This window comes from Phyllostomus discolor, chromosome 2, assembly GCF_004126475.2.
Source record: "Phyllostomus discolor isolate MPI-MPIP mPhyDis1 chromosome 2, mPhyDis1.pri.v3, whole genome shotgun sequence".
In the NCBI taxonomy this organism is placed as follows: Eukaryota; Metazoa; Chordata; class Mammalia; order Chiroptera; family Phyllostomidae; genus Phyllostomus; species Phyllostomus discolor.
Genome location: NC_040904.2, coordinates 190560889 through 190585639, shown reverse-complemented (window position 1 = coordinate 190585639; position 24751 = coordinate 190560889). Strand labels below are relative to the sequence as shown.

Here is a 24751-nt window from a genome sequence, read left to right as displayed (position 1 = left end):
AGCTTATTTATATTCCCCAGGATCTCACACATCAGTATGTGTACAAAGTAGGTAGATTTATTTATTAGATACTCAGGAACTGCTCAGTAAAACTTCATTTCTTAAATAAAATAATACAATTAACAGAGCTGAACAAAAAGCAGAGCTGAAAAGGCTAGCACAGGTTCTTGTCATATTCTTTGGTCATTTACTGGTTTGTCTAGTCAATGGTGACTTGTTCCTCGAAGTGGAAATAGCTGTATATGGTGTTCACCTTTCTTCTCTTTGATGGGGATTATCAAGCAGGCCTGCCACTTGGTTGGCCCCTGGAATGCAAGTTACTGTGAGGAGGAATTGGTCATGGGCACTGAGAACAACAGTGGCAGGCAAGATCAAAGCTCAGTTTGTCAGTAGTATGCCTCAACAATAACAGGAGTTAAAAAATAGATCTCTACTGCGGAGACCAACATATTATAAATAAATATCACAACTAACAGCCACCGACCGTCTCATAAAGATACAATTCAAAGAAAAGAAAAACATTTTCTCTTTATCATGAGAACTCAGGATTAACTTTCTTTACAACTTTCTTATATCTGCTAATGTACATCTGCTGTTGCACATTACATCCCGAAGGAGGAATTTTTAAAGATCAAAAAGAAATAGGAAAAGAGATTTATTTTAAAAATAAAATACTTGAAAGCACAAAGAACTACACTGGACCAAGAAAAATGACACTAAATAGCTCAAACCCTCATGAAAACTCAAGATACCAGAAACAGCAAATATGTAAGTTAATAAAAGACTCTAATGTTTTCTCCTTTTTAACCCTTTTAAAAACACATAAGATTGTATAAAGCAATAACTATAATATTGTGCTGGTCATAATAGAAGTGTAATATACAGGACAATAATAGCACAAAGAAGGGAGGAAGGAATGAAAGTATACTAGAGTTAAAATTTCTATACTTTACAGGTATTAATTTAGTATTCCCATAAAGTAGATTTTGACAAAATGCATATTTCAATCTCTAGAATAGTCACTCAAATTTTTTAATCCCAAAAATACAGTTTAAAGAAAATCAACAAAGGAAAATAATACTCAATACAAAGAAAGGCAGAAAAGAAGAACCAGAGGAATAAAAAGATATCTAAAAAACAAATATCAAAATGTCAGATGTTAACCTAATCATTAGTAACATTAAATGTGAATGGATTAACTATCCAATCAAAAGGCAAAAAGTTGAACACCTTAATATATGTACAAAGTTGACCCTTGAACAACATGGGGATTAGAAACATGGACCCCAGAGCACTTGAAATGCACATATAACTTTTGACTCCTCTAAAACTTAACTACAGTTGTCCCTTGGTATTCCGGGATGACCTAGATACCAAAATCCACAGGTGCTAACATCCCTTTAAAAAATGGTACAAAACAATGCATACAGTCTACCCTCCGTATCTTTAGATTCCCAGCAACCATGATCAAAAACACTGTTTCTGAGCTGCAGTTGGATGCGAAACCCAGGGAACACCAATGGTCAATCGTATATTTACTGAAAAAAAAAAATCCAGGTATTAAGTGGACCTGCACAGTTGAAACCCATGTTTTTCAAGAGTCAACTGCTTATAAAAGATAAAGCTTGTTAGTAAGATTCAACTACGCTGTCTATAAGAGACACACTTTATATTCAAAGATACAAATTTGTTTAAAGTAAAAGGGTACAGCCAAAAGTAACCAAAAGAGAGATGGAGTGGTTCTATAATACAAAACACACTTCAAGAAAAAAATATTACTTGAGGAAAAGAAGAATATTTTAGGACAAAGGGTCAAATCATCAGGAGAACAGAATTATAAACACACATGCATGTAAAAACCAGGGCACAAAACGAAGCAATCTCTGACAGAAGCGAAGAAATGGACAATTCAAAAATAACAATCTAAGAACTCAACATCCAAAAAAAAAAAAAAAAAAAAAAAAAGAACTCAACATCCTATTCTCATTAAAAGACAGAACAAGAAGCCAGAAATCATTAAAGAACTGAAAATTTGAACATTATCAACCACTTTAACCTAGCATCTATGGAAGACTCCATCCAACAATAAGAGAATACACATTCTTCTAATTATACACAAAACTTTCTCTAGAAAAGACAACATGCTAAGTCACAGAAAAAGTATTAATTTAAAAGACTGAGGTTACAGAAAGTACATTCCCCAATAACAGTGGAATGCATTGAGAAATTAACTACACAAAGAACTTGAGAGTTCCACAAATGAGAATTTTCTAAATTCTAAATACTTCCTTAATGTTTTCTAAATAAGCAATGAGTCAAAGAAGAAATCACAAGAACATTTTTTAAATATTTTGAAGTAAAAAAAATACAACATACAAAAGCTTATGAGGAAAAAGTTTATGGAATGCCACCAAAGGACTGCTTAGGGAACATTCCATAAAGTTACCCCTAAATGCCTGTTTTAGAAAGAAGATAGATCTCGTAAGAATAATCTAAGCTTTGACCTTAAGAAACTAGAAAAGGAATAGCAAACTAAATCCAGAGAAAGCATAAAAAAGAAAATTAAAATATTAGGGTAGGAATCCATGAAATACAAAAGAAAAACAATAGGGAAAAAAATCAATAAATTTAAATGTGGGTTCTATGATGAGATCCACAAACTTGACAAATCTTTAGCTAGACAGGCCAAGAAAAAAAAAGACAAAAGACACAAATTGGGAAACTTGTAAATAAATTTATTAATAAAAAGAGGGATATCACTGTTGACCCTACAGAAATTAAAAGGATGATAGAGATGCCATGAATAACTTAATGTCAACAAAACATACAACTTAGATGAATCTTAGAAACAAATTACCAAATCGACTCAAGAAGAAATAAAAATCTGAAGACCTAGAGCAACTAAGGAAATAATAATTTAAAATCTTCCCATAAAGAAATCTCCATGCCTAGGTGACTTCACTGATGATGTCTAACAGGTATTTACAGGAGAAACAGTATCAACCCATCACACACTTTCCCAGATAATAGAAGAAACAACACTTCTCAACCAGTAAAACACGGGTACCAAAGCCAGACAAATCACAAGAAAGATAAACTAGAGACCTATATCTCTCATGAACAACGACATAAAAATCCGAATATTACTGAACTGAATCTAATACATCTAAAAAGGACTCTACACCATACCAAGTGGGGTTTATCTCAGGAATACAAGATTGGTTTAACACCAAAAGCCAATTAATTCAATTCTATGTTCATAATATAAAAAACAACTACATGACTGTCTCAATAGATAAAGAAAAAGCATTGGACAAAATCCAATACTCAGTCATGTTAAAAGTTATGAAGAACTAGTAATAGAAGGGAACTTCCTCAACCTGATAAAAGGTCTCTTACGGAATGTTCCAGCTAAGATCATGCTCGATGAGAAATGAAATTAATGCTTTCACCCAAAGATCAAAAACCGTGGGTTGTTTCTACTCAGTACTATACCAGAAGATCTAGTCCGTCTATCAAACAAAAACAGAAGGCATTCAGCTTCTTTGAGAAAATACCAAATGGGAAATGACATGGGTGCTGAGGAGAGGCCCAGAAGCACTCGAAGCACCAGAAGCCCCGGAAGCAGAGGCCACGGTGCCTTCCTGGGAGGCCTGGGCAGCAGCTTCAGAAGCCATAGAGCTGGCAAAGGCAAAGCTGAAGAGTAAACCCCCTTACCAACCTGGGTCACCTGTCAAGGACATAAAAACCAAGTCCCTGCAGATCTATCTCTTTTCCCTGACCAGCAAGGAATCTGGGATCATTGATTTCCCCCCCCCAGGGAAATGCCTGCCTCAAAGATGAGATTCTAAAGATTATTCTGGTGCAAAAGCAGACACACGCTGGGCAGTGAATCTGGTTCAAGGCATGTCACCATCAGGGATTACAATTTACATGGCTGTTTGGGTATTAGGTATCCCAAGGAGTTAACCACTGCCATCCATGGGGCCATCATCCTGGTCAAGCTCTCCACCAACCACATGGTGAAGCTACCAGGGGAATGATACTGGCAAGCCCCATACTTCCCTTGCAAGGTGACTGGCGCTGTGGCTGGCTCTCTGCTGGTGCACATCAGCCTTCTCTGGCCAAGAAGAGGCTGATGGTGGCTGGTTTCGACAACTGCTACACACCTCTGCCAGAAGTTGCACTCTAGGAAACTTCACCAAGGCTAACTTTGATGTCATCTGCAAGGACTACTCCCAACCTCTGGAAAGAGACCATATTCACCAAGTGACCATATCAGGAGTCCAGTGTGGCCACCATACAGTTTTATACAAGAATAACAACGTGAATAGATAGGTAGATAGATATGGAAGGAATCCAGATTGTAAATGGAGAAGTAAAACTGTCATTATTCACAGATGATATGATTCTATATGTAGAAAATGCTAAAGAATTTTTTTAAAAGCCTCCCAGACGTAATTAATTTAGCAAGTTGGCAGGATACATGATCAATATACAGAAATAAATCACATTTCTATATATTAGCAATGAGAGCTACAAAAATGTATACAGTCAAGTAATATTACACAAGGGAGCCAAAAATGGAGAAAAGACAGTCTCTTGAATAAGGGGTACTAGGAATATTAGCTACTCAAAGGTAAAAAAAAAATGAAATTAGACCCTTACCTCATACCACTTATAAAAATTAACTCAAAATGAATTGAATACTTAAATGTAAGACCTGGAACTGTAAAACTCCTAAAAGAAAAAACAGGGGGAATAGCTCCTTGACATGAGAATTGAAAAAGATTGTGGATATGACACCTAAAGCATAAGCAACAAATAAAAAATAAACAAGTGGGACTACGTCAAACTAAAAAGCTTCTGCACAGCAAAGGAAATGATAAAAAAATGAAAAGGCAACCCATGAAATGGGAGAAAATATTTTAAAATCATATATTTAATAAGGGCTTAATATCCAAAATATACAATAAACTTAGCCCTGGCTGGCGTAGCTCAGTGGATTGAGCGCAGGCTGTGAACCAAAGCATCACAGGTTCGATTCCCAGTCAGGGTACATGCCTGGGTTGCAGGCTATGACCCCCAGCAACTGCACATTGATGTTTCTCTCTCTCTCTCTCTCTCTCTCTCTTTCTCCCTCCCTTTCCTCTCTAAAAAATAAATAAAATCGTTAAAAAAACAAAATATACAATAAACTCACATAAATCAATAGCAAAAATAAATAAATGCTAATCCAACTAAGAAATGGGCAGTGTACCTGAACAGACATTTCTCCAAAGAAGATATTCAAAGTGCCAACAGGCACATGAAAAGTGCTCAACATCATTAGTCACTAGGGAAATGCAAATCAAAACCACAATGAGATATCACATTGTGCCCATTAGAATGGCTATCAAGAAAAAGACAAAAACTAACAAAAGCCAGTGAGGATGTAGATAAAAGAGAACTCCTGTGCACCATTGATGGGAATGTAAATTAGTATAACCAGTACTGAAAACAGTGTGGAGGTTCCTCAAAAAAATTTAAATTCCAGCAATTCCACTTCTGGGTATATATCTCAATGAAACAAAATCATCATGTCAAAGAGACACTTGCACCCCCATTCACTATATCACTATTTACAATAGCTAAGACATGGAAACTACCAATGTGTCCATGGGGAGATGAACAGATAATAAAAATGTAATGTATATACACACAAAGGAACACTATTTAGCCACAAAAAGAGGATGTCCTGTCATCTGCAACAACTTGGATGAACCTCAAGGGCATTATAATAAATAAGTCTGAAAGAGAAAGACAAATATTATATGATCTCACTTATATGTGGAGTATTTTTTTAAATATAAAAATTGTAATTAATTAAACAACTCATTCACAACACCATAAAAAATAACTGAGAACTTACAACTCTATTTAACAAAAGAGCAGAAGACACCATACACAAAATGGATCATAGAACTAAATGCAATAATTAAAACAACAAAATTCTTTTTTTTTGCTTTTTTAAATATATTTTATTGATTATGCTATTACAGTTGTTCCATTCCCCCCTTCTCTCCCCTCCCCCCTGTACACCCCTCCCACCCACATTTCCCCCCTTTAGTTCATGTCCATGTGTCATACTTATGAGTTCTTTGGCTTCTACATTTCCCGTACTATTCTTGCCCTCCCCCTATCTATTTTCAACCTACATTCTATGCTACTTATTCTCTATACCTTTTCCCCCCTCTCTCCTCCTCCCACCCCCCTGCTGCTAACCCTCCATGTGCCCTCCATTTCTGTGGTTCTGTTCCTGTTCTAATTGTTCACTTAGTTTCTTTTGGTTTTGCTTTAGGTGTGGTTGTTAATATTTGTGAGTTTGCTGTCCTTTTACTATACATGTCTTTTCTTTATTTTCTTTTCTTAGATAAGTCCCTTTAGCATTTCATAAAATAAGGGCTTGGTGATGATGAACTCCTTTAACTTGACCTTATCTGAAAAGCACTTTATCTGCCCTTCCATTCTAAATGAGAGCTTTGCTGGATAGAGCAATCTGGGATGTAGGTCCTTGTCTTTCATGACTTGGAATATTTCTTTCCAGCCCCTTCTTGCCTGTAAGGTCTCTTTGGAGAAATCAGCTGACAGTCTGATGGGAACCCCTTTGTAGGTTACTGTCCCCTTATCTCTTGCTGCTTCTAGGATTCTCTCCTTCATTTTTACCTTGGCTAATGTAATGATGATGTGCCTTGGTGTGTTTCTTCTTGGGTCCAACTTCTTTGGGGCTCTCTGAGCTTCTTGGATTTCTTGGAAGACTGTTCCCTTTGCCAGATTGGGGAAGTTCTCCTTTATTATTTGTTCAAATATGTGCTCAATTTGTTGCTTTTCCCCTTCCGATTCTGGTACCCCTATAATTCGGATATTGGAACGTTTAAAGGTGTCTTAGATGCTCTTAATCTTTTCCTCAATTTTTTGAATTCTTATTTCATCATGCTTTCCTGCTTGGTTGATTCTATCTTCCTTCTGGTCCACTGTATTGTTTTGAGACTCATATTCCTTCCTTTCACTATTGGCTCTCCTCCGCATATCTTCCTGCATCTCTTTTATGGTAACCTGCATCCTTTCATCTAAATTGCACCCAAAATCAATCAATTCCGTGAGCTTTCTGATCACCAGTGTTTTGAACTGAGCATCTGATAGATTGGCTATTTCTCGGTCGCTCAAAAGAATGAGTCCTGGGGGACTGATCTGCTCTGTTGAAAACATATTTTTCCCCTGTCTCTCCTTTTTTTTTGGGGGGGGGGGGAATCTGGTTGCTCTTGTTACGGTGGGGGGGCGGAGCCTTGGGGGGCGGAGCCTTAGGTGTTCACCGGGGCTGGGCAACCCAGTCGCTAGATTGTGACGTTATATGTGGGGGCAGGGCGGGAGCAGGAGCGGGAGCGGGGACGGGAGGAAACAATGGCGATAGTTCCGTTCTCCTGGACCCAGATCCTTCTCTGGGCTCCCGGGCTGCAATCGCTACCCCTCTGGGTCTGCCAGCCGCAGCTTGCATACTCAGGGATCACCGCTGTGCTCCTGTGCCCCAGATGGCTGTCGTGCTGATTTCGCGCCAAACTTTCCCCAACCTCTGCGCGCCACCGACCGGAGAGACCAGTCGGGCCGGAGCCAGCCCCACGCCTGCCTGGCTCGTCTTCTCCTACCAGTCCAGATGAACGCGTCTACTTCAACTTCTTGGCTGCCCGACTTCCATTCAGGTAAATCCTCTGCCGGATCTGGGCGTTATTCTGACTGTAAATTATTGTTGTAAATTACTGTTGTTCTAATCTTGGTTGTGCGAGGAGGTACAGTGTGTCCACCCATTCCTCCATCTTGCCGGAAAACTGGTTGTGTGTAAAACAACAAAATTCTTAGAAGAAAACAAGCATAAATCTTAGAAGAAGAAAAGCATAAATCTTCATAACTCTGGAAGATTTCTTAGGACATCCAAAGCACATTTAACAAAAAATTGACAGAGTGAACTTCATTAAAATAAAAAAGTTTTGTACTTCAAAACACACCAACAAGAAAATGAAACCATAAACTACAGACTGACAGAAAATATTTCTAACTCACATCACATGAAGAAACTGTATCCACAATACATAAAACTCTTACAACTCAACAGTAGGATGAATAACCCAATTTTAAAATGGGCAAATGACTCAAATAATGTAAATAACATCTTAAACATCTAAGCCTCACTTAAAGGAAGGCTGAGCTATATATACTGTGTTCAAGAAAATTATAGGCAGGTCAGACAGAAGTAAAGTTAATATATCTGGAGTAGAGGTAAGACAGAAGCAGAATGAAACCATTTCAGCAAAATCTAGTATTCACTTTTTCCCAAAGTAATTATTTTCTCATGATTATATAAGAAATAATGATATAAAAAAATTGAAATACAAAGTATACCTTTCTAGTCTTTCATCATTACAGGTATATGTAGAATATGTACATGTATATATAACAATACAAGCAATTCCCAAACATCAAATGGTTTCTGTTTTTAAAACAGTTAAGGCATTGGAATGTGCATGTGTGAACAATGACTTTACTGTACTAGTCAGTGGGGGCAGTAGATGCCACTGAGCAAGCATATGTACTGTGTAGCCATCCCATTCAAAATGACTGAGCAAGTAAAGCACCAAATCTACATCAAATTGTGTGTAAGCTTGAACATTCCTTCACGGTAACTATTCGAATGATTCAGAAGGCCACAGCTATTGGCAACTGGTGATTGGCAGCTTCATCACAACAATGTGCCCACTCATGTGTCACATCTCGTGCAGTTTTTGGTGAAACGTCAAATCACCCAGGTGATTCAGACCCCTCACAGCCCAGATTTGGTGCCCTGTGACTTGTGGCTTTTCCAAAAACTAACATCACCTTTTGAAAGGGAAGAGATTTCAGACTGTTGATGAGATTCAGAAAAATATAACAGGGCAGCTGATGGGGACTGGGAGAACTGTGTGAGGTTCCAAGGTGCCTACTTTGAAGGGAACTGAGTTGTACATAGAACAATGTTTCTTTTATCTTTTATCTTCTTCAATAAATGTCCCTATTTTTCACATTACATGGCTGGATACTCTCTGGACAGGCCTCATACATTTAAGGGTTATATAGTAATCTGTTAATAAAAATGTTTTGACTACAGTTACCAGGAACCTAATTTCTGTATTTCACCTGAAAGCAATGGCTCACTTTTCACTATTTCAGTGCATGCAACAACTTTATAGAATTAACTACCACAAATAATAATAATCTACTATACACTATGAAAAGTGCTCTCACTAGTAAAGAAAAAGTGCAATTAATACAAGTAAAATATACTTTTAAATTCCCAAATAGATTATCTTTTCTTAATTTAACTTAGTATTTTAAAAATGGTAGATAAGATATGCAGAAATGCTGTGTGTGTGGCAGTGGAAATTAGTAAAATCACTCCATAAAACAAAGATTGGCTTTAAAATTTCTATGCACTTTGATATATAAATCATACTTCTAGTAATTCTAAAGTTGTAATCAAAGATGTAGATTCACACAAGCTCCTCTTTACTCCAACAATGTTTATAAGAGTAAAAAAAATACAACTTAAAAAATCACAATAGGGCAGTATGGTTAAAAATATTGTTCAATATTCAGAATTATTACATTTATATTTAAGAGCACAGCTGCTTGATCTTACACTTTTCTTCAACTTCTCTTTTTTTCCCTTACACTTTACCTCTCCCCTTTATCATGTACTTTCCTACTAGACTAAATTTATATGCTCTTTCTATGTCTGTAGGGATTAGAGGATATACGAACTTATCAAAATTTTAATAACCTTTACATTTTAAAACCATGTAACATCCTATTTTAAGATTATTATCAATGTCACGAATAAGATAGTATTTACTAAAACCCCCTGTAAAGGTAAGAAGTTAACATGGTTTTACCCCTGCCTGTCCTTTCTTATCTAACCATCCCACTACTGGTTGTTTTTTTTTTTATTGATAAAACCTGGAATTTTAGATAATATGTGCTATCATTTTTATGTTCTATTCCAAAATATCTCACAGCTGCATTAAGTTTTTAAAAGCACATTAAAAGCAATTACTAGATTTAACTCCTTATTTAACTGATTTTATTCTTCACAAATATTTAATTATCTGCCTTTCCCACTCTGGATCTTTAGTCTAATTCATCTCTATTAATCTTCTGAAGTATATCAATTAAGTTTTTAAGAAAAAGAATATAAAAGACACATCTGACTCCTTACATATTAAGAATGTCTTCCTGCTACAGCAACACAGGGACAACTTCTGGTTCAACTTCCATGTCTCAAATCTTTTCTTCTATTGTTTTCATCTCTGCTTCTCCAAATTGTGGGACAATTTAGAGGTTATTTTCCATTTCACTGGGGTTTTTTGGTCATCTATCTGGTTGTCAGTGTTTGTACTGTATTTTAAATTGAACAATCATGTTATTATCATTGTTTTTACTGATCTTGAATGTATTCTTTCATACTACTTATCTTTTCATACATGTGTCCTTTTGAGCTTTGATAATTTTTTTCTCCTGTACCTTATAAGAAATTACAGGAAGATATCTGCTTTGATTCCTTAATATGGGTCATCCATTTGAATTATAGTACCTTCTCATGTGCTGTTATTTTTTTTCTATCATCTTGTGTTTCAGTGGGAGGTTTATACTTTGTTGGAAGTTGAGACCAATTCTTTTACAGTCTGCAAATTCCTAGTCTAAGCTTCCAGATCCAGAAGAAGGAAGGCGAATAAATTTTGAATGTATTACAGCTTCACTTTATTTCCAAAATCAAATCACAGGGTAGGGATCTGAAACTAGTGATAACAGCAGCATATTCATGTGTTTCTTTTGCACGTTTCTAGTAGCACCAAGAAGTATGCTGCTATAGTGGTCCTGCTTGTTCTCTGGCACCACTGTGCTCATTCATAATTGGCTTTAACTATACCTCTAATCTTTGCATAACATGCTCAGTCAGCGCAATCATGTCAAGCATGGTTGCCATGTATGTCCTTCAGTGTATGGTGTATTTCCCAGAGATGCTAACAGAATCTAGTTGAGGCCTACCTTCCACCTCCTCCTCATCACCCTCACCTCCAGCCATCATACCTGGAGTTGTGGTTATTATTGATTTGGGTAAATCTCTTCAAGTTGCTTCTCAAAGAAGCAGATTCTTCACAAACTCAGCAGGTGACCAACATGTCACTCTGCCTGGGTCTGAGGGGTTTCCTGGAACCCAGGCGAACAAGGATGTGATGATGCAACAGCCTAATCAGATTGGGATGTCCTTCCATCTCAAACCCTGGAGAATTCATCAAGATTTCTGGTATGTGGTTCTTATCTCTTCCTAAATCTCTAGCACTGATGTAAAATCCCCCCTGTTTATGGCACATGGCTTCAATAACCATTAACTTGATAATAACTATACATCTATATCTTCCTCTGAAACTAATCTGCTGAACTGCAGGCTCATAAAGCCAAAGGTCTCTAGACTTTATCACCATAATTTTCCTGTAAACAACTCAAATGCAAACATGTCCAAGCTGAACTCAAACTTATTCTTTTCCTATGTTGGAAGGGGAAGGAAGGGGAAGGGAGGGGAAGTGGGAGGGAAGGGGAAAGGGGTAAGGGAAAGGGAAGGAGAAAAGTGAATCTATCCCCTTTTGCAGGATTTCCTATCTCAACGAATGACACTTCCCCCAACCAACCATTTAAAGCAGAAATGTAGGAGTCATCATAGATGCCTTCAGAGAGCCACAAGTGGTTCATTAGGGTTGGGACATAGTACACAAAGGGTAAAAGTGGTCAGAACATGTTTAAAATTAGGTAAGGAAATTAGAGCATTTAACTCACAATAAAAGATTTTGTACTTTTTCCTGAAAACAGTGATGATGCACTGGAAGATTTAAGAAGGTAAAATAATCTTTAAACTATTGTATGCACAACTACCAAAATGATATTTCTAAAAGACAAATCCAACCATGTCAATTTACTACCTGAAATGACTCCTAATACTTTTCAAGATGAAATTCAAATGCCTTATCTTAGAATATTAGACCTTCTATGATCTAACTTCTGCCCATCTTTCTAGACTTGCCTCCACCATTCTGTCACATTTCCTATTGTTGCTGAATTACACTGAGAAAGTGTTCTTTAATAACCTGAACTTGAAAACCTGACTTTCATAATTAGGAATTATAATTTTCCAGAGAGGGCTTTTATATTCCTCCTAGTTTTTAAAGTTTATTATTTTTCTTCAGTGTCTGTCAAGACAGGTTAAAAGAGCATATTTACAGCCTTGACACTTATGTTAAAGTCAATTAGTCATATACATGTGCCATGTTTCTGAACTCTATTCTGTTCCACTGAACTCTATCTGTTCTTAGATTTAGTACCTCTTGCTTTAATTATTCCAACTTTATGGTATGTCTTGCAATCACGTAGGAAACTGTCATATGTTTTTGTAATCTTACAAAATCAGTTGAGTTATTTTAACTTTTTATTTAATATGCACCCACAATACCTCCTCTGGGAATCTTTGTTAAGACTGTGTTGAATCTATTGACTAGTTTAAGGAGAACTGCCATCCTAACAATATATCAATAATTTTTTTCTTAAAAGATCAATATTGTAGTTTTCCCCCATTGCAAATGGAGAAAAAGTGTCTATTTCATCTCACAAAGACATGAGAGTCTTAAAAGTAATGTACTTTCTGCAGGGATAATGTTTAGGAGGCATAATTAATTCATGTTAGGAAATGCATGAGAGCCTTGAATTATCTATGCCCAAAAACAATTGATACACTTAAACTATCTTCCACAGCTTATATGAAAGATTGTTTGGAAGAAGATATACAAATATAGAATAATTGAGTATATACTATAAATTCCTGTTGTTTCTTTTCTAAGGAAGTGGCACAGAAATGAATCTTCGAAGTTCATCATGGAAATTGTATTGTTCTTGTGAGTTTTCAATTAAGGAAAAAAAAGACTTAGCACAGCAACTATACATACAGCTTTTCCCAGAACTGAATGGTAAGACTTTTTAACTTCTGTGTTAGATTTCTTTGGAGAATTTAACATATCTAAGATTATGGGTCTTGTTCTGTAAGGCCAAGTGCTGATCAATTAGCTTACCCCTTCCAAGACCAATTTGTATCCTTAAACTGTTTGAATGGTATTTTGGCAAATGCACTGACTACTATTCATTTCAAAAAGAATTAGAAAAGTGTGAAAGTTTAAGGACAAGTCCATTATCACTCGAAGAGTGGCCAAAGCTCATGCTCTGCTGACAAATGATCGAAAGCACTCTATTCACAAAGAATAGCACAAATTATTATTCTATAATAAAGAATACCATGTACTCTACACCTAGTAAGTGTGGTGCTGTGCCCTGCTACATCCTCTTATCAAATGCAAAAGTTAAAATGGTGATGTTTAAAGAAGACCATTTAAAGGATATCAAGCTTACACCTTCTCTCGGTATTTTCAGGTCTATCCTTATTTTAAGGACAAGATTAGCTTCTTTTAATAACAGTAGCTTTGTAGAATTACCTTTACTAAATTATGCCCCTCAATTTTAAACAAAGACCAATATGAAAAAGTAATATGAAATTAACACACACACAAAAATTGCAAATAATACCCAATACAGCACTAATGATTCCATATGAAAAATTCTTCTTAAATTTAAGATGATGAAAGCCTTCTCTTGAAAAGAGCTCTTAAGTTTCCACCTTTCCAACAGTGTCTGCAGGTACCTCACTTTACTCTAACTGCTAAAAAACACACAAGTAGCTTATCTTTAAATTCTTATTACAAAATAAAGCAAATACAGAAAAAAATCAAACAAGACAGATATATAACTTAATGAGTTACTATATGGCAAACCCTGTAAACTTAACCCAGATCAAGAAAGAATTTTGCCAAGAACCTTAGAAGGCCCTTCATGGACCCTGCCTATGTCCCTCCCTCTCCACAACAGTAACCATTATTTTGACTTTATGGTAGTCACTGCCTTACCTTTCTTGACAGTTTTATTACCCAAGTGTGCATCCACAGAAAAACAGTTTAGTCTTGACCACCTGTTTCTTTCATTTGTTATGTATTTTAAGTCTCTCTCTTTTTTTTAATGAGCAGTTTTAATTTCACAGCAAAATTGAGGAGAAGGTAAAGAAATTTCCCACATACCCCCAGCCCCCAAACATGTACCATCTTCACCCTTATCAACATCCCCACCAGAGTGGTACTTTTGTTACAACTGGAGAACCTATTGTGTCCCATCATAATTCCCCAGAGTCCACAGATTACCTTAGGTATTACTCTTGCTGCTTTGTATTCTCTGAATTTAGACAAATGAATAAAAACACATATCCATCATTATAACATCACCGAGTATTTTCACAGCCCCCAAATCCTCTGTACTCTGCTTATTCATCCCTCCCTCCACTATCCTTTCAGTCTCTTTTAATCTATAGGTTCCCTCATGACTTTTTACAGTGATCTGTTAAAGGACCTGGGATATCTGGACTTGTATGTCCAGATCTGCTGATGTACACTCATGGTATATCTCAGTATGTCCTCTGTCCTCTGTTTTACCTGCAAATTTTCTGAAAATGGCAAGTCTGATCAGACTCATGGTAATTCTAACTATATCATTTCCTTTTCATTTAAGTGAAATAGTTTTCCTATGTCTATTATTTTGTTAGCTACCTGTAGGTTCATATAGAAAAGGGTAGATAAATTGTTTTGAGTCTTTCTCTTTGTTATCAATGTTCAAGATGATGAACTGGTTCCCTACATATCCTTTGAAAGTGACCACTTCCTTTTTAAAACATCATTATAAATTCAAGGGTTTAAACATCCTTTGAAAGTGACCACTTCCTTTTTAAAACATAACTATAAATTCAAGGGTTTAAACAAAGATTGATGAGTTTCTATCAATCTTTGACCAGTGAGAGGCTTCTTAAGTAATTTCTCTAGGTCACAGGTGGCAAACACAAGGCCCATGGGCTGAATCCGGCCCTCCACCTTGTTTTATCCAGCCCGGCACCTTGTTTCTACCTGGTGGCAGCGCCGAGCTCTCACTTAACTGTTAAGGCCTAGTTACAGTTATACAGTCCTAAAGTTATATTTGGTCCTTTGAAGGCAATTGCAAGGCTGATGGGGCCCCGGGGTGAAAATAAGTTTGACACCCCTGCTCTAGGCTTTCTGAAATGACCCTAGTAGTCTATAATAGCTTCTTTTGCTGTTTGATCTGACAATGTTTCATTTTATCTTATACATTTCTTGCCAGACTTAGAATCAGCTATTTAACTTTAAAGGTATGGCTTCTTTTTAGTATTTTAGTACGGTTTTCAGTACTACAACCTGGAGGCTTTTGCTCCCCTAGGCCTCTTCAGTATAAAAGTATAAACATATATTTGCATGTATTTATTTTTGTAATATGAAATACCTAATGAGTTCATGTCAGTATTTTCAATATAAATTAAGAGTCATCAGTTTCTGCAGTATTACATCTGTATTTCCTTTCTCCACACCAAGAATCCTACATAGGCAAGGGTAATAGAATTAATATATCTGATAATTACTCACTTACTTGATGATGCAACATTATAAATAGTCTCAAGAAACTCAGAACAAATAGTAATACTAATACAGCAATGTAGTTACTATAGAATTTAACAAAATTTTTGCATGTAATTCTTGTATTCTCACTTTAACACTTTATAGTGGTACTTTATCTATGTTATCTAAACATACATTCATTATGTATTATACACTCTCAGTTTTAACCATACTTTAGTTTTCATACTATAAGAAATTATATTTTTCAGTTCCAGCCAACATGGAGGTGTAAGTAGAAACCCTTTGCTTCCTCACACAACCAGAAGGAGGAAAACAACCAATCTAAAATCAATGAACAACAAGAAGGGCCAGAAAATCAAACTGAACTGAATTCCGACAACCATGAAAATAAAGAAACAGTCAACAGAACAACCAGACTGGTAAGGCAGCAAACAGAGAGAAACCAAGGCAGCACCTTAGTGCAACAAGGAGGTTTGCCCTGCCTAGGTGAATATGGAAGGCCCTGCCAACTTACAGCTTATCAGGGGTCCCAAGCAAAGCTTGGTCCCTATTTGGGCCAAAATGAAAGAACAGAGCAAAACCTCAGGAAGACAGCTGAGAGAGGAGGATATAGCCAACCTATCTGATGGAGAATTTAAAGCCCTGGCAATCAAAATGCTCACAGAACTGACTAAGCTTGGTCGAAAAATGAAAGAACAAATGAAAGATACCCAAAATGAAATAAAGCAAAATATGCAGGGAACCAACAGTGACAGGAAGGAAATCAGGACTCGAAGCAATGATTTGGAACAAAAGGAAGAAATAAACATCCAACTGGAACAGAATGGAAAAACAAGGATCCAAAAAAATGAACAAAGGCTGAGGAATCTCTGGGACAACCTGAAACATTCCAGTATCTGAATTATAGAGGAGCCAGAAGGAGAAGAATAAGAGCAAGAAGTTGACAACTTATTTGAACAAGTAATGAAGGAAAACTTCCCCAATTGGCAAAGGAAATAGACTTTCAGAAAGTACAGGAAGCCCGGAGAGTCCCAAAGAAGCTGGACCCAAAGAGAAGCACACCAAGGCACATCATCATTAAGTTATCCAAGATTAAAGATAAAGAGAGAATCTTAAAAGCAGCAAGAGGAAAAGAAAAAGTTACCTACAAAGGAGTGCCCTAAGGCTGTCAGCTGATTTCTGAAAAGAAACCTCACAGGCAAGAAGGGGCTGGAAAGAAGTATTCAACATCATGGAAGGCAAGTACCTACATCCAAGATTTCTCTATACAGCAAAGCTATCATTTAGAATGGAAGGGCAGATAAAGTGCTTCCCAGATAAGATCAAGCTAAAGGAGTTCATCATCACCAAGCCATTACTATATGAAATGTTAAAGGGACTTATCTAAGAAAAGGAAGATCAAAAATATCAACAGTAAAATGACAACAAACTTACAAATATCTACAGATGAACCTAAAAAAATAAAAGAAAACCAATGAAAACAAAAACTAAGCAAACAGCTAGAACAGGAACAGAATCAGAGAAATGGACATCACATGGAGGGATTTCAGTGGGGAGGGGGAAGGGAGGAATAGGGGGAAAAAGGTACAAGGAAGAAGCAGCATAATTGATAGGCATTAAATAGATGGGGAGAGGTCAAAAATGGTATAGGAAACAGAGAAGTCAAAGAACTTATATGTATAACCCATGAACATGAACTAAGTGGGGGGGATGCTGGAGGGTTGGAGGTGTAGGGTGAAGGGGGGATAAAGGGGGAAAAATAGGGAAAACTGTAATAGCATAAAAAATTTTAAAAAGGAATTATATTTTTAATACTTTTCATGAAGACTTCTTTTGATATCTCACTAATCACTTTGGTTGTCTAAAGCTCAGTCACTAGAACATTTTCAGGACTGAGTCAAGGAAACAGCATTTTTTGACTTGTTATGTGTTGATAATGTTATCTATTGCTTAATATGGAGAGAGTCAGTTTTGCTGGGTAAAAATCATTGGCTTACATTTTCTTACTTGTAGTACTATGAAAACACTAACTCCATTTAACACTACAGGGAGTGTTGCTGTGAGAAAGTCTGATACTAACCTAATTTCCTTTTGAAGTCATCTACCTTATTCTCAGAGGCCCCAAGATATATTTTCTTTTTCTACAGACAAATTTTACTAGAATATATCTTGATGTTTTTTGCTCTGGCTTACGTTCTCAGGTACACAGTGTTCTCTTTCTGTTGTTTTCAAATCGTCTTTTAAGAGACTTTTCGTGAATTACAGTTTTCCAATATTTGTTCTGTTCCCTTGCTTTGGTTATCTTCCTAAAAGCTTTTTATCTGGGCCGTTTGTTTGCCTGTCTTCCATATTTGTGACTCTCAAGTCCTCTTATCTTTTCACATTCCTTTTGGTCTTTAAATTTTTCTTCAACTTCTATTTTAAAGATCTTTTCTGTTTATTCACTTTTGTGGTCCTGCTGGCTTAGCTATCTTCTTTGAAATGACTTGTCTTTATTTACACATTCCAAGATTCTGTCATCTCACTTCTGAGCTCTCTAATTTTAATTTATATTGGCTTTTAACACATAACACTGGTGTGTCAATTACTGATAGTGCATTTTAAAGTGGAGGTTTGATCTGTTTTATGATCATATCTTACTAGGGAGTTTCCTATTAAGGCATTATTCTGTTCATCATTGTTTTTTTTTCTTCAGCTCTACTGAGGTATAATTCACAAATAAAACTGAAAGACACTGAGGTGTATATAGTGATAAAATATACATACAAATTGTGAAAGGATTCCCCCATCTAGTTAAAACATCACATTTCACAAACTTTATTTTCGATTTTCTTTTTTGGGTTTTTTTTAAACCTCACCAAGGACATGCTTACTGATTTTAGAGAGAGGGGACAGGAGGGAGAAAGAGAGGGAGAGAAACGCCGATGTGAGAGGGGAACAATGACTGGCTGCCATTTGTACGAGTCCCAACTAGGAACGGAACCTGCAACACTGGCATGTGCTCTCACTAGGAATCAAACCCTCATGGGTTACAGGAGGATGCTCCAACAAACTGAGCCACACTGGCTAGCAGGGTGTCCAGCCTTTTGGTGTCTGTGGGCCACACATTAAATACACTGCAACATGTAATCACACCAAAAAAATCTCATAATGTTTTAAGTAAATTTATGATTTTGTGTTGAGTCTCATTCATAGCCATCCTGGGATGTATGTGGCCCATGAGCCGAAAGCTGGACACCTGTGGTAGAGCTTTTGGCGGGAGGGGGTGTTGGTGAGAACACTTAAGTTTGACTCTCTTAAGAAATGTGAATTACATAAAGCAGTTATCAACTATAGTTACAATGTCATACATGGGTGGGCAAAACATAGGTTAATAAATAATACAATAATTAGTCAAATTCAGAATACTCTAATGTTGTAATAGTGGTGGGTAAATCACTTACAAATCTAGTATTTATAACTGTTAAAAGATAAAAGTAGTAAAAACAACTACAATGTGTTAATGAATATACAAGGAAAAAGATGTAAATTGTGACATCAGAAACACTAACATGGAGGGGAGAGTAAAAATGTAGAGCTTAAGTATACATTCAAAGTTAAGTTGAAATGCTGCTATAGATAAGATGTTCTTTATAATAACCTTAGATGGGATTTTACCTTGATACTTGTTTCTCATGTTTATGTAAAATAAGGTTCAAGCTAGTTTTCTAACTTTACAGAATTCAGTCTCCTGTTGTTTTTATGTAATATTAAAAACTATGGTAGCTTCCTTTGTAAGATCTCCCAGTTGTTCTTCTGTCCATATTTATGGGAACCTTCTCTTTCCTTCCCCTTAATTTTCCCCTTTCTTCTCAATTCTGATGATACCATTCTATTCAATTTTGTTCTACTCAGTGAGGTACGCTGTTCAGGAAGGGAACTCTGGCAGGCCATTTCCAGAATTCTTTGGAGCCAGACTGCTCTACCCTTGTCTGTCTTCACCGTGGACACAACCGTGCTTGCCTGATATTGGAGTGGGCAACCCCCACCCTCTCATTTCAGCTGCTGCTCTTAATATAGTCCACCACATTGTCTAGTAAATAGCTGAGGCTATTTTGGAGGTCTCCTGCATTTAAGTTCAATGAAACACCTCATATATATTCTCTCATGCTCTCTCATTCTCCCCCTCTCCCCCGCCCTCTCTATCCTTACTCTTACACAGGCAGTAACACTATGCAGGTCTTTTGACTGTTAGTGGTCTGCCTACTTACTTGCTTGTATTTCTGGATGCCTGAGATTAGTTTTAAGGTATGTTTTTAGATTGGCTATGTAGTTTCATTGGTTTTTGTGAAGGTATACCAAGGGAGTCAAAAAAATTATAACATGGCCATATTCAATTTCTAGTGTCCCTCTCAAAGTCAAATTTGAAGTTAAACACAACAATGTTTTTATGTTCATCATATACTTATTATTTGTTTGACATTTTATTTTCAATTATTTTTCAACCATCTTGGTGTAAGTCATTTCACTCATTTTTGAAACAAGGCCCAAAATACACTATTCCATTACTACAAAAAGTTTATTTTAATAAATTCTTGAAATCTTTCTGGTTTTTAATACTTTTAAATGCTTCCTGACTCATCACTCAAATAACTTACAAATGCTTACCCTTTGATAAATTCTTTTGACTCTACCTAAGGCTCTCTAGGTTCCTGTTGGAGTCTTAGAATAAGACCACTAGAAATCCAAAGAATCACTCAAACACACTATCATAAATAGTGTCTTTAAAAATCTGAATATGATCTGAGGAGAAATTCCATGTTTATGTATTATAACTGTCTTCCTTGAATACTGTAGTATACATGCAGTAATATACATGCAGTAATATACATGCAGTAGGTTTTGTCCTACCCCAGGAATCAGCAAACTACAGCCCACTGGCTCACTATATATGCTGTAAATAAAGTTTTACTGGAACACAGCCATGCCTATGCCCTTATGTATTATCTATAATTGCCTTCACACCAAAACAGCAGAGGTAAGTAGTTGCAACAGAGGTCGTAAATGACCCACAAACCCCAAGATATTGACTACCTGGACCTTTTCAGAAAAAGTTTGCCAACCACTGTTCTAATCTAGAGATTTACCAAATAAGTTTCCATAAGCAGTAACTACTGGCCCTACACGTAATTCTGAGTAGGATGACTCGTTGTTGTCTTGGGTGTCCAGCACATTGCAAAAGGTAGCATCCCTGGCCCTGGAGAAACTAAAATGCTAATAGCATTCCCGGTCCTCATACTAAACAAAACTCCCCACACATTTCCAAACACTCTTGGAGAGAGTACAAGTCCTATCTCTGGTTGAGAACCACTGAAGAAGTAAATTAGCTCAGAGTAAAGAAAAAGAACATATAGTTCATAAATTCTAAATGTTACCAACAGAAATGAGAAATACAGTTACCTCTTTTTAAATTTTTTTATTTATTTGTTGTTCAATCACATATTTACCTTTTAAAAGCAGACTGAAAGTGTGTTCTTCTTTTCCTTTGACACTTAGCAAGAAATACACTAATTTCTTCTTTAAGAAATTAGGCTTTATAATTTGATTACTATCTCAAGACATGTGGTATTTACTTAAAGTTTAAAAATAAATCTATAAAGTTAATCTTACCGATTTGTTCCATCCAGATTTGATTTGTGGATAAAATTAAGTTTTGCATCTGCCCAATAAAGTTTCCGTTCCTCATAATCCAAAGTCAGTCCATTTGGCCAGTAAATTTCAGTGTTTATTATAATGAAGCGACTTGAACCATCCATTCCAGCACGTTCTATCTTTGGTACTTCTCCCCAGTCTGTCCAGTATATGAATCTAAAAATCATACAAAAATAAACCAATAATATAAGCAGGTTAACAGCAAAGTATCCATATTTCATACTTATCACTATGATATAAAGAAAACTCAAGAACACTAACGTTAAAACACTAGAAATTATCAAAATTTTAATAATCTACCTGGTAATAACTGATTGAATCAAGGATCATACAGGATACAAAAAAATCAGATCAAAGTTTATTGGAAAAGGACATTTACATGATCTCAATCTATCTCCCCATAGATTAATTATTAATAACAAAGGGAAAAATGGTAACTTTAGAGAAAATAAGCTTGTTGGACACCACCTTAACCACGGCATTTACGTTAACATCGTTAGTAAGTGAAGAAACAGGCATCGTGTATGTAATGCACAGGAAGGACACACCATCTTTTATGTAGATCTCTTAAACAACGCTCCTGCCAAAAAATGCAAAACCTGAACAAATTTATGAAGAAACAGAACCAAAATGAGGAACATTCTGAAAAAACAACTGGCCTTTGAAAATACCAATGTCCTGAAAGTCAAAGAGAATAATTTCCACTGGAGGAGATTAAGGGAAAACAAAAAAACATGGCAACTACATTAAGTGCATGATTCCAGACTAATCAGTTGGGGAAAATGCTATAAAGATACTATTGGGAAACCTATCAAAATTTGATAGACTGTCAAAATCCCCATATAATAGAAATGTACTAAAGTTAATTTTCTGAATATGATCATTGTACTGTGGTACAGTATACAGAATTTCATTGTGCTATTCTTGCTTCTACAGATTTGAATTTTTACAAAATTAAAAAAAAAAAAAAAAAAGGAAATCTTAATAGTCTCTTTCCAGAGGGGGAAATTTTTTTTTCTTCATTTAAAGATAAAAGTCTTAATACATTATATTTCAATTACAAACATTTTTAAAAGTTAAATGAGGTGCTATGAACTAGATATGAGGTATTCAAGAAATGTGTTTAAATGCAATTGAAATTCAGGTATAACCTTTACTGAAAAACTGGTGGGGTGGTGATATTGGAATGATTCCACTTATGCACACTGATATTTCATATAAAGTATTTACTCAAATGAAGGGAGAAGAATATCAGGTGGGGGAAAATATAATTTTTAGTTACAAGGCATCGTGTTAACTAACAGCCTTCCACACATTATCTTATGTAAGCCTTACAGCAACATTATGAAATATTACCTCCATCACCTTATTTCAGATGAAAAGACTCAGAAAAGTTAACACGTTGCTCAAAGCCACACAGCTAATAAATGCAAAACAAAAATTCAAAACTGTATTCCTCAGATTCCAACATTTAAGCCACAGGTCAGAGCCTTATTTATAAAGAATAAAAGGTAGGGCCCTGGCTGGTGTAGCTCAGTGGATTGAGCACCGGCTGCAAACCAAAGTGTCGCAGGTTCGATTCCCAGTCAGGGTACATGCCTGGGTTGCAGGCCATGACCCCTAGCAACCGCACATTGATGTTTCTCTCTCTCTCTCTATCTCCCTCCCTTCCCTCTCTAAAAATAAATAAGTAAAATCTTTAAAATTAAAAAAAAAAGAATAAAAGGTAAAGTGCTCCCTAAATTAAGGATAATGATTGGATAATGTCCAGAATAAGGGGAAGAGAATGATTAAATTCATGTAAGATAAAACTATAAGAAGGCAATTTTAGACCATGTTAGAATTTGTTTTTTATTCTTAGAGCAATATAAAGATACTGGAGGACTTTTAAAACTGGAGGTGAAATGACTAGCTTGGAGTGGCAGGGACTGACTACAGTGTGAAGAAAAACTCAAAGAAATATAAAAAGAATAGAAAGGCCAGAGCTCCCAAAATGAATCTGTGAAGGAACTTATTAGCAAATCATCTCTCCTGAAAGCAAGGAAAAAACAGGAAAAGATTTTCAAACATAACGTCTCTGAAAATTGATCAAATGATATACAACAAAATGAGAAGCACTTATTCAAGAAAATTTGGTAAAATCTCAGTTAAGAAATACAGTATCTCAGCTAGAGGTTACTAGCTAGCATCACCATCCACAGTACTGCTAGGTTTGTGGCACGGAAGTTCTACCCCAAGCGGCCACAGCAGGCCATAAAGACTGGCAGCTAACTGGCCCTGAAAGACAGGGCTGAATTTATTTCAAGCGCTTAACGGAAAAATCTGTGCCTAGGAATAGTGTCAAAAAACGAGGGCTCTCTCAGTGGCAAACAATCCCAGCAGCAATGGTTGAGGAAGGCAACAAAATGGCACACCAGACGTAAATTTAATAAGGAGATCCTGGGTAAGAGACAACTAAAGAGGGCCCCCTAAAATGCACACTCATCCTTGTTGGTCAGGAAGGCTGTGTGCATGCATGAGGCTGCTCCGGCTCAAGAGACACCAGAGAGAACCCTTGAAAATTAGTCTCTGGCTGAATGTGGGATGAACATTAAACCTTCTAAAATTTGAAAAGATTCCCCAAACCACGAACAGATTCAAAGAAAAATGATGAAACATTTACTGGCTCAAGACATTTAGGTAATCAATCATTAGCAGACCACTAAAATACAGTGATCCAGGGGCAAACCCTAGAAAGTCAGGCATACAAAAATTTTTTAAGAAAAAAAATAGTAGCCTTCCAGGAAGTGAAAATTTCCTTCAAATATTTTCTTTTGAAAGTCCAAACTGTGGCCTTCTCTTTTTGACCCAGTCTCTAACTACTTTTTTTGTTTTGCTTTTTGCTGTCATTTACGTGATCCAAAATTTTAGAGTAAAAAAAAAAAAAAAGTTGAGCAGTAACTTCAGAAGCAGACATTGAGAGGGGAATACATTCAAAATAATTAATGAGGCAAATCATTAAGTAAACAAACACACAAAAAAATAGCAAAGGGACAAGCCAGGGAGGCCTCAAAGTCCATATATGCTATAAGGACATCAATTACCTGTCTGATATATTACAGGAATTCCCAAATTATTTTCTAAGAAGAATCTTGCCCTTGAGAAATCTCAGTTCACTTCCCCAGCTCACCTTACCTACTTTTATTGAACTGCACTTTGCCCTGATGCTGCAGGGACAAATGCCGAAGAAATCTGTCACTGTGGATATTATAAGGGTGCTGTTCATTACATTACATAGCAGCTTCTCTATGAAAACTAATGGGGTAGAAATTGGTTTAATTATCAGGAGTAAAGATGATTTCTCAGCAAATGGCATTTACCTAAGGAACATTAGCTCTTATAATTGGTATACTTTATTAGATTGGCTTAGATTATTCCTAAAACCCATT

At 36.2% G+C, this 24751-nt stretch overlaps 1 protein-coding gene and 1 long non-coding RNA gene across 2 annotated transcripts in view; one reads left to right on the top strand and one right to left on the bottom strand.

Annotated features, from left to right (window-relative positions):
- Nucleotides 1-24751, bottom strand: part of LRP6 (LDL receptor related protein 6) — a 138837-nt gene that overhangs the window by 66873 nt on the left and 47213 nt on the right. Inside the window, exon 3 of the mRNA XM_028533098.2 lies at nucleotides 21282-21479. Coding sequence (XP_028388899.1) covers nucleotides 21282-21479 — 198 coding nt within the window. The remainder of the gene's footprint in view (nucleotides 1-21281; nucleotides 21480-24751) is intronic.
- Nucleotides 21508-24075, top strand: LOC118499135. The gene is made up of 2 exons (XR_004901654.1): nucleotides 21508-22834; nucleotides 23050-24075. It is a non-coding gene; the product is annotated as an uncharacterized LOC118499135 (long non-coding RNA).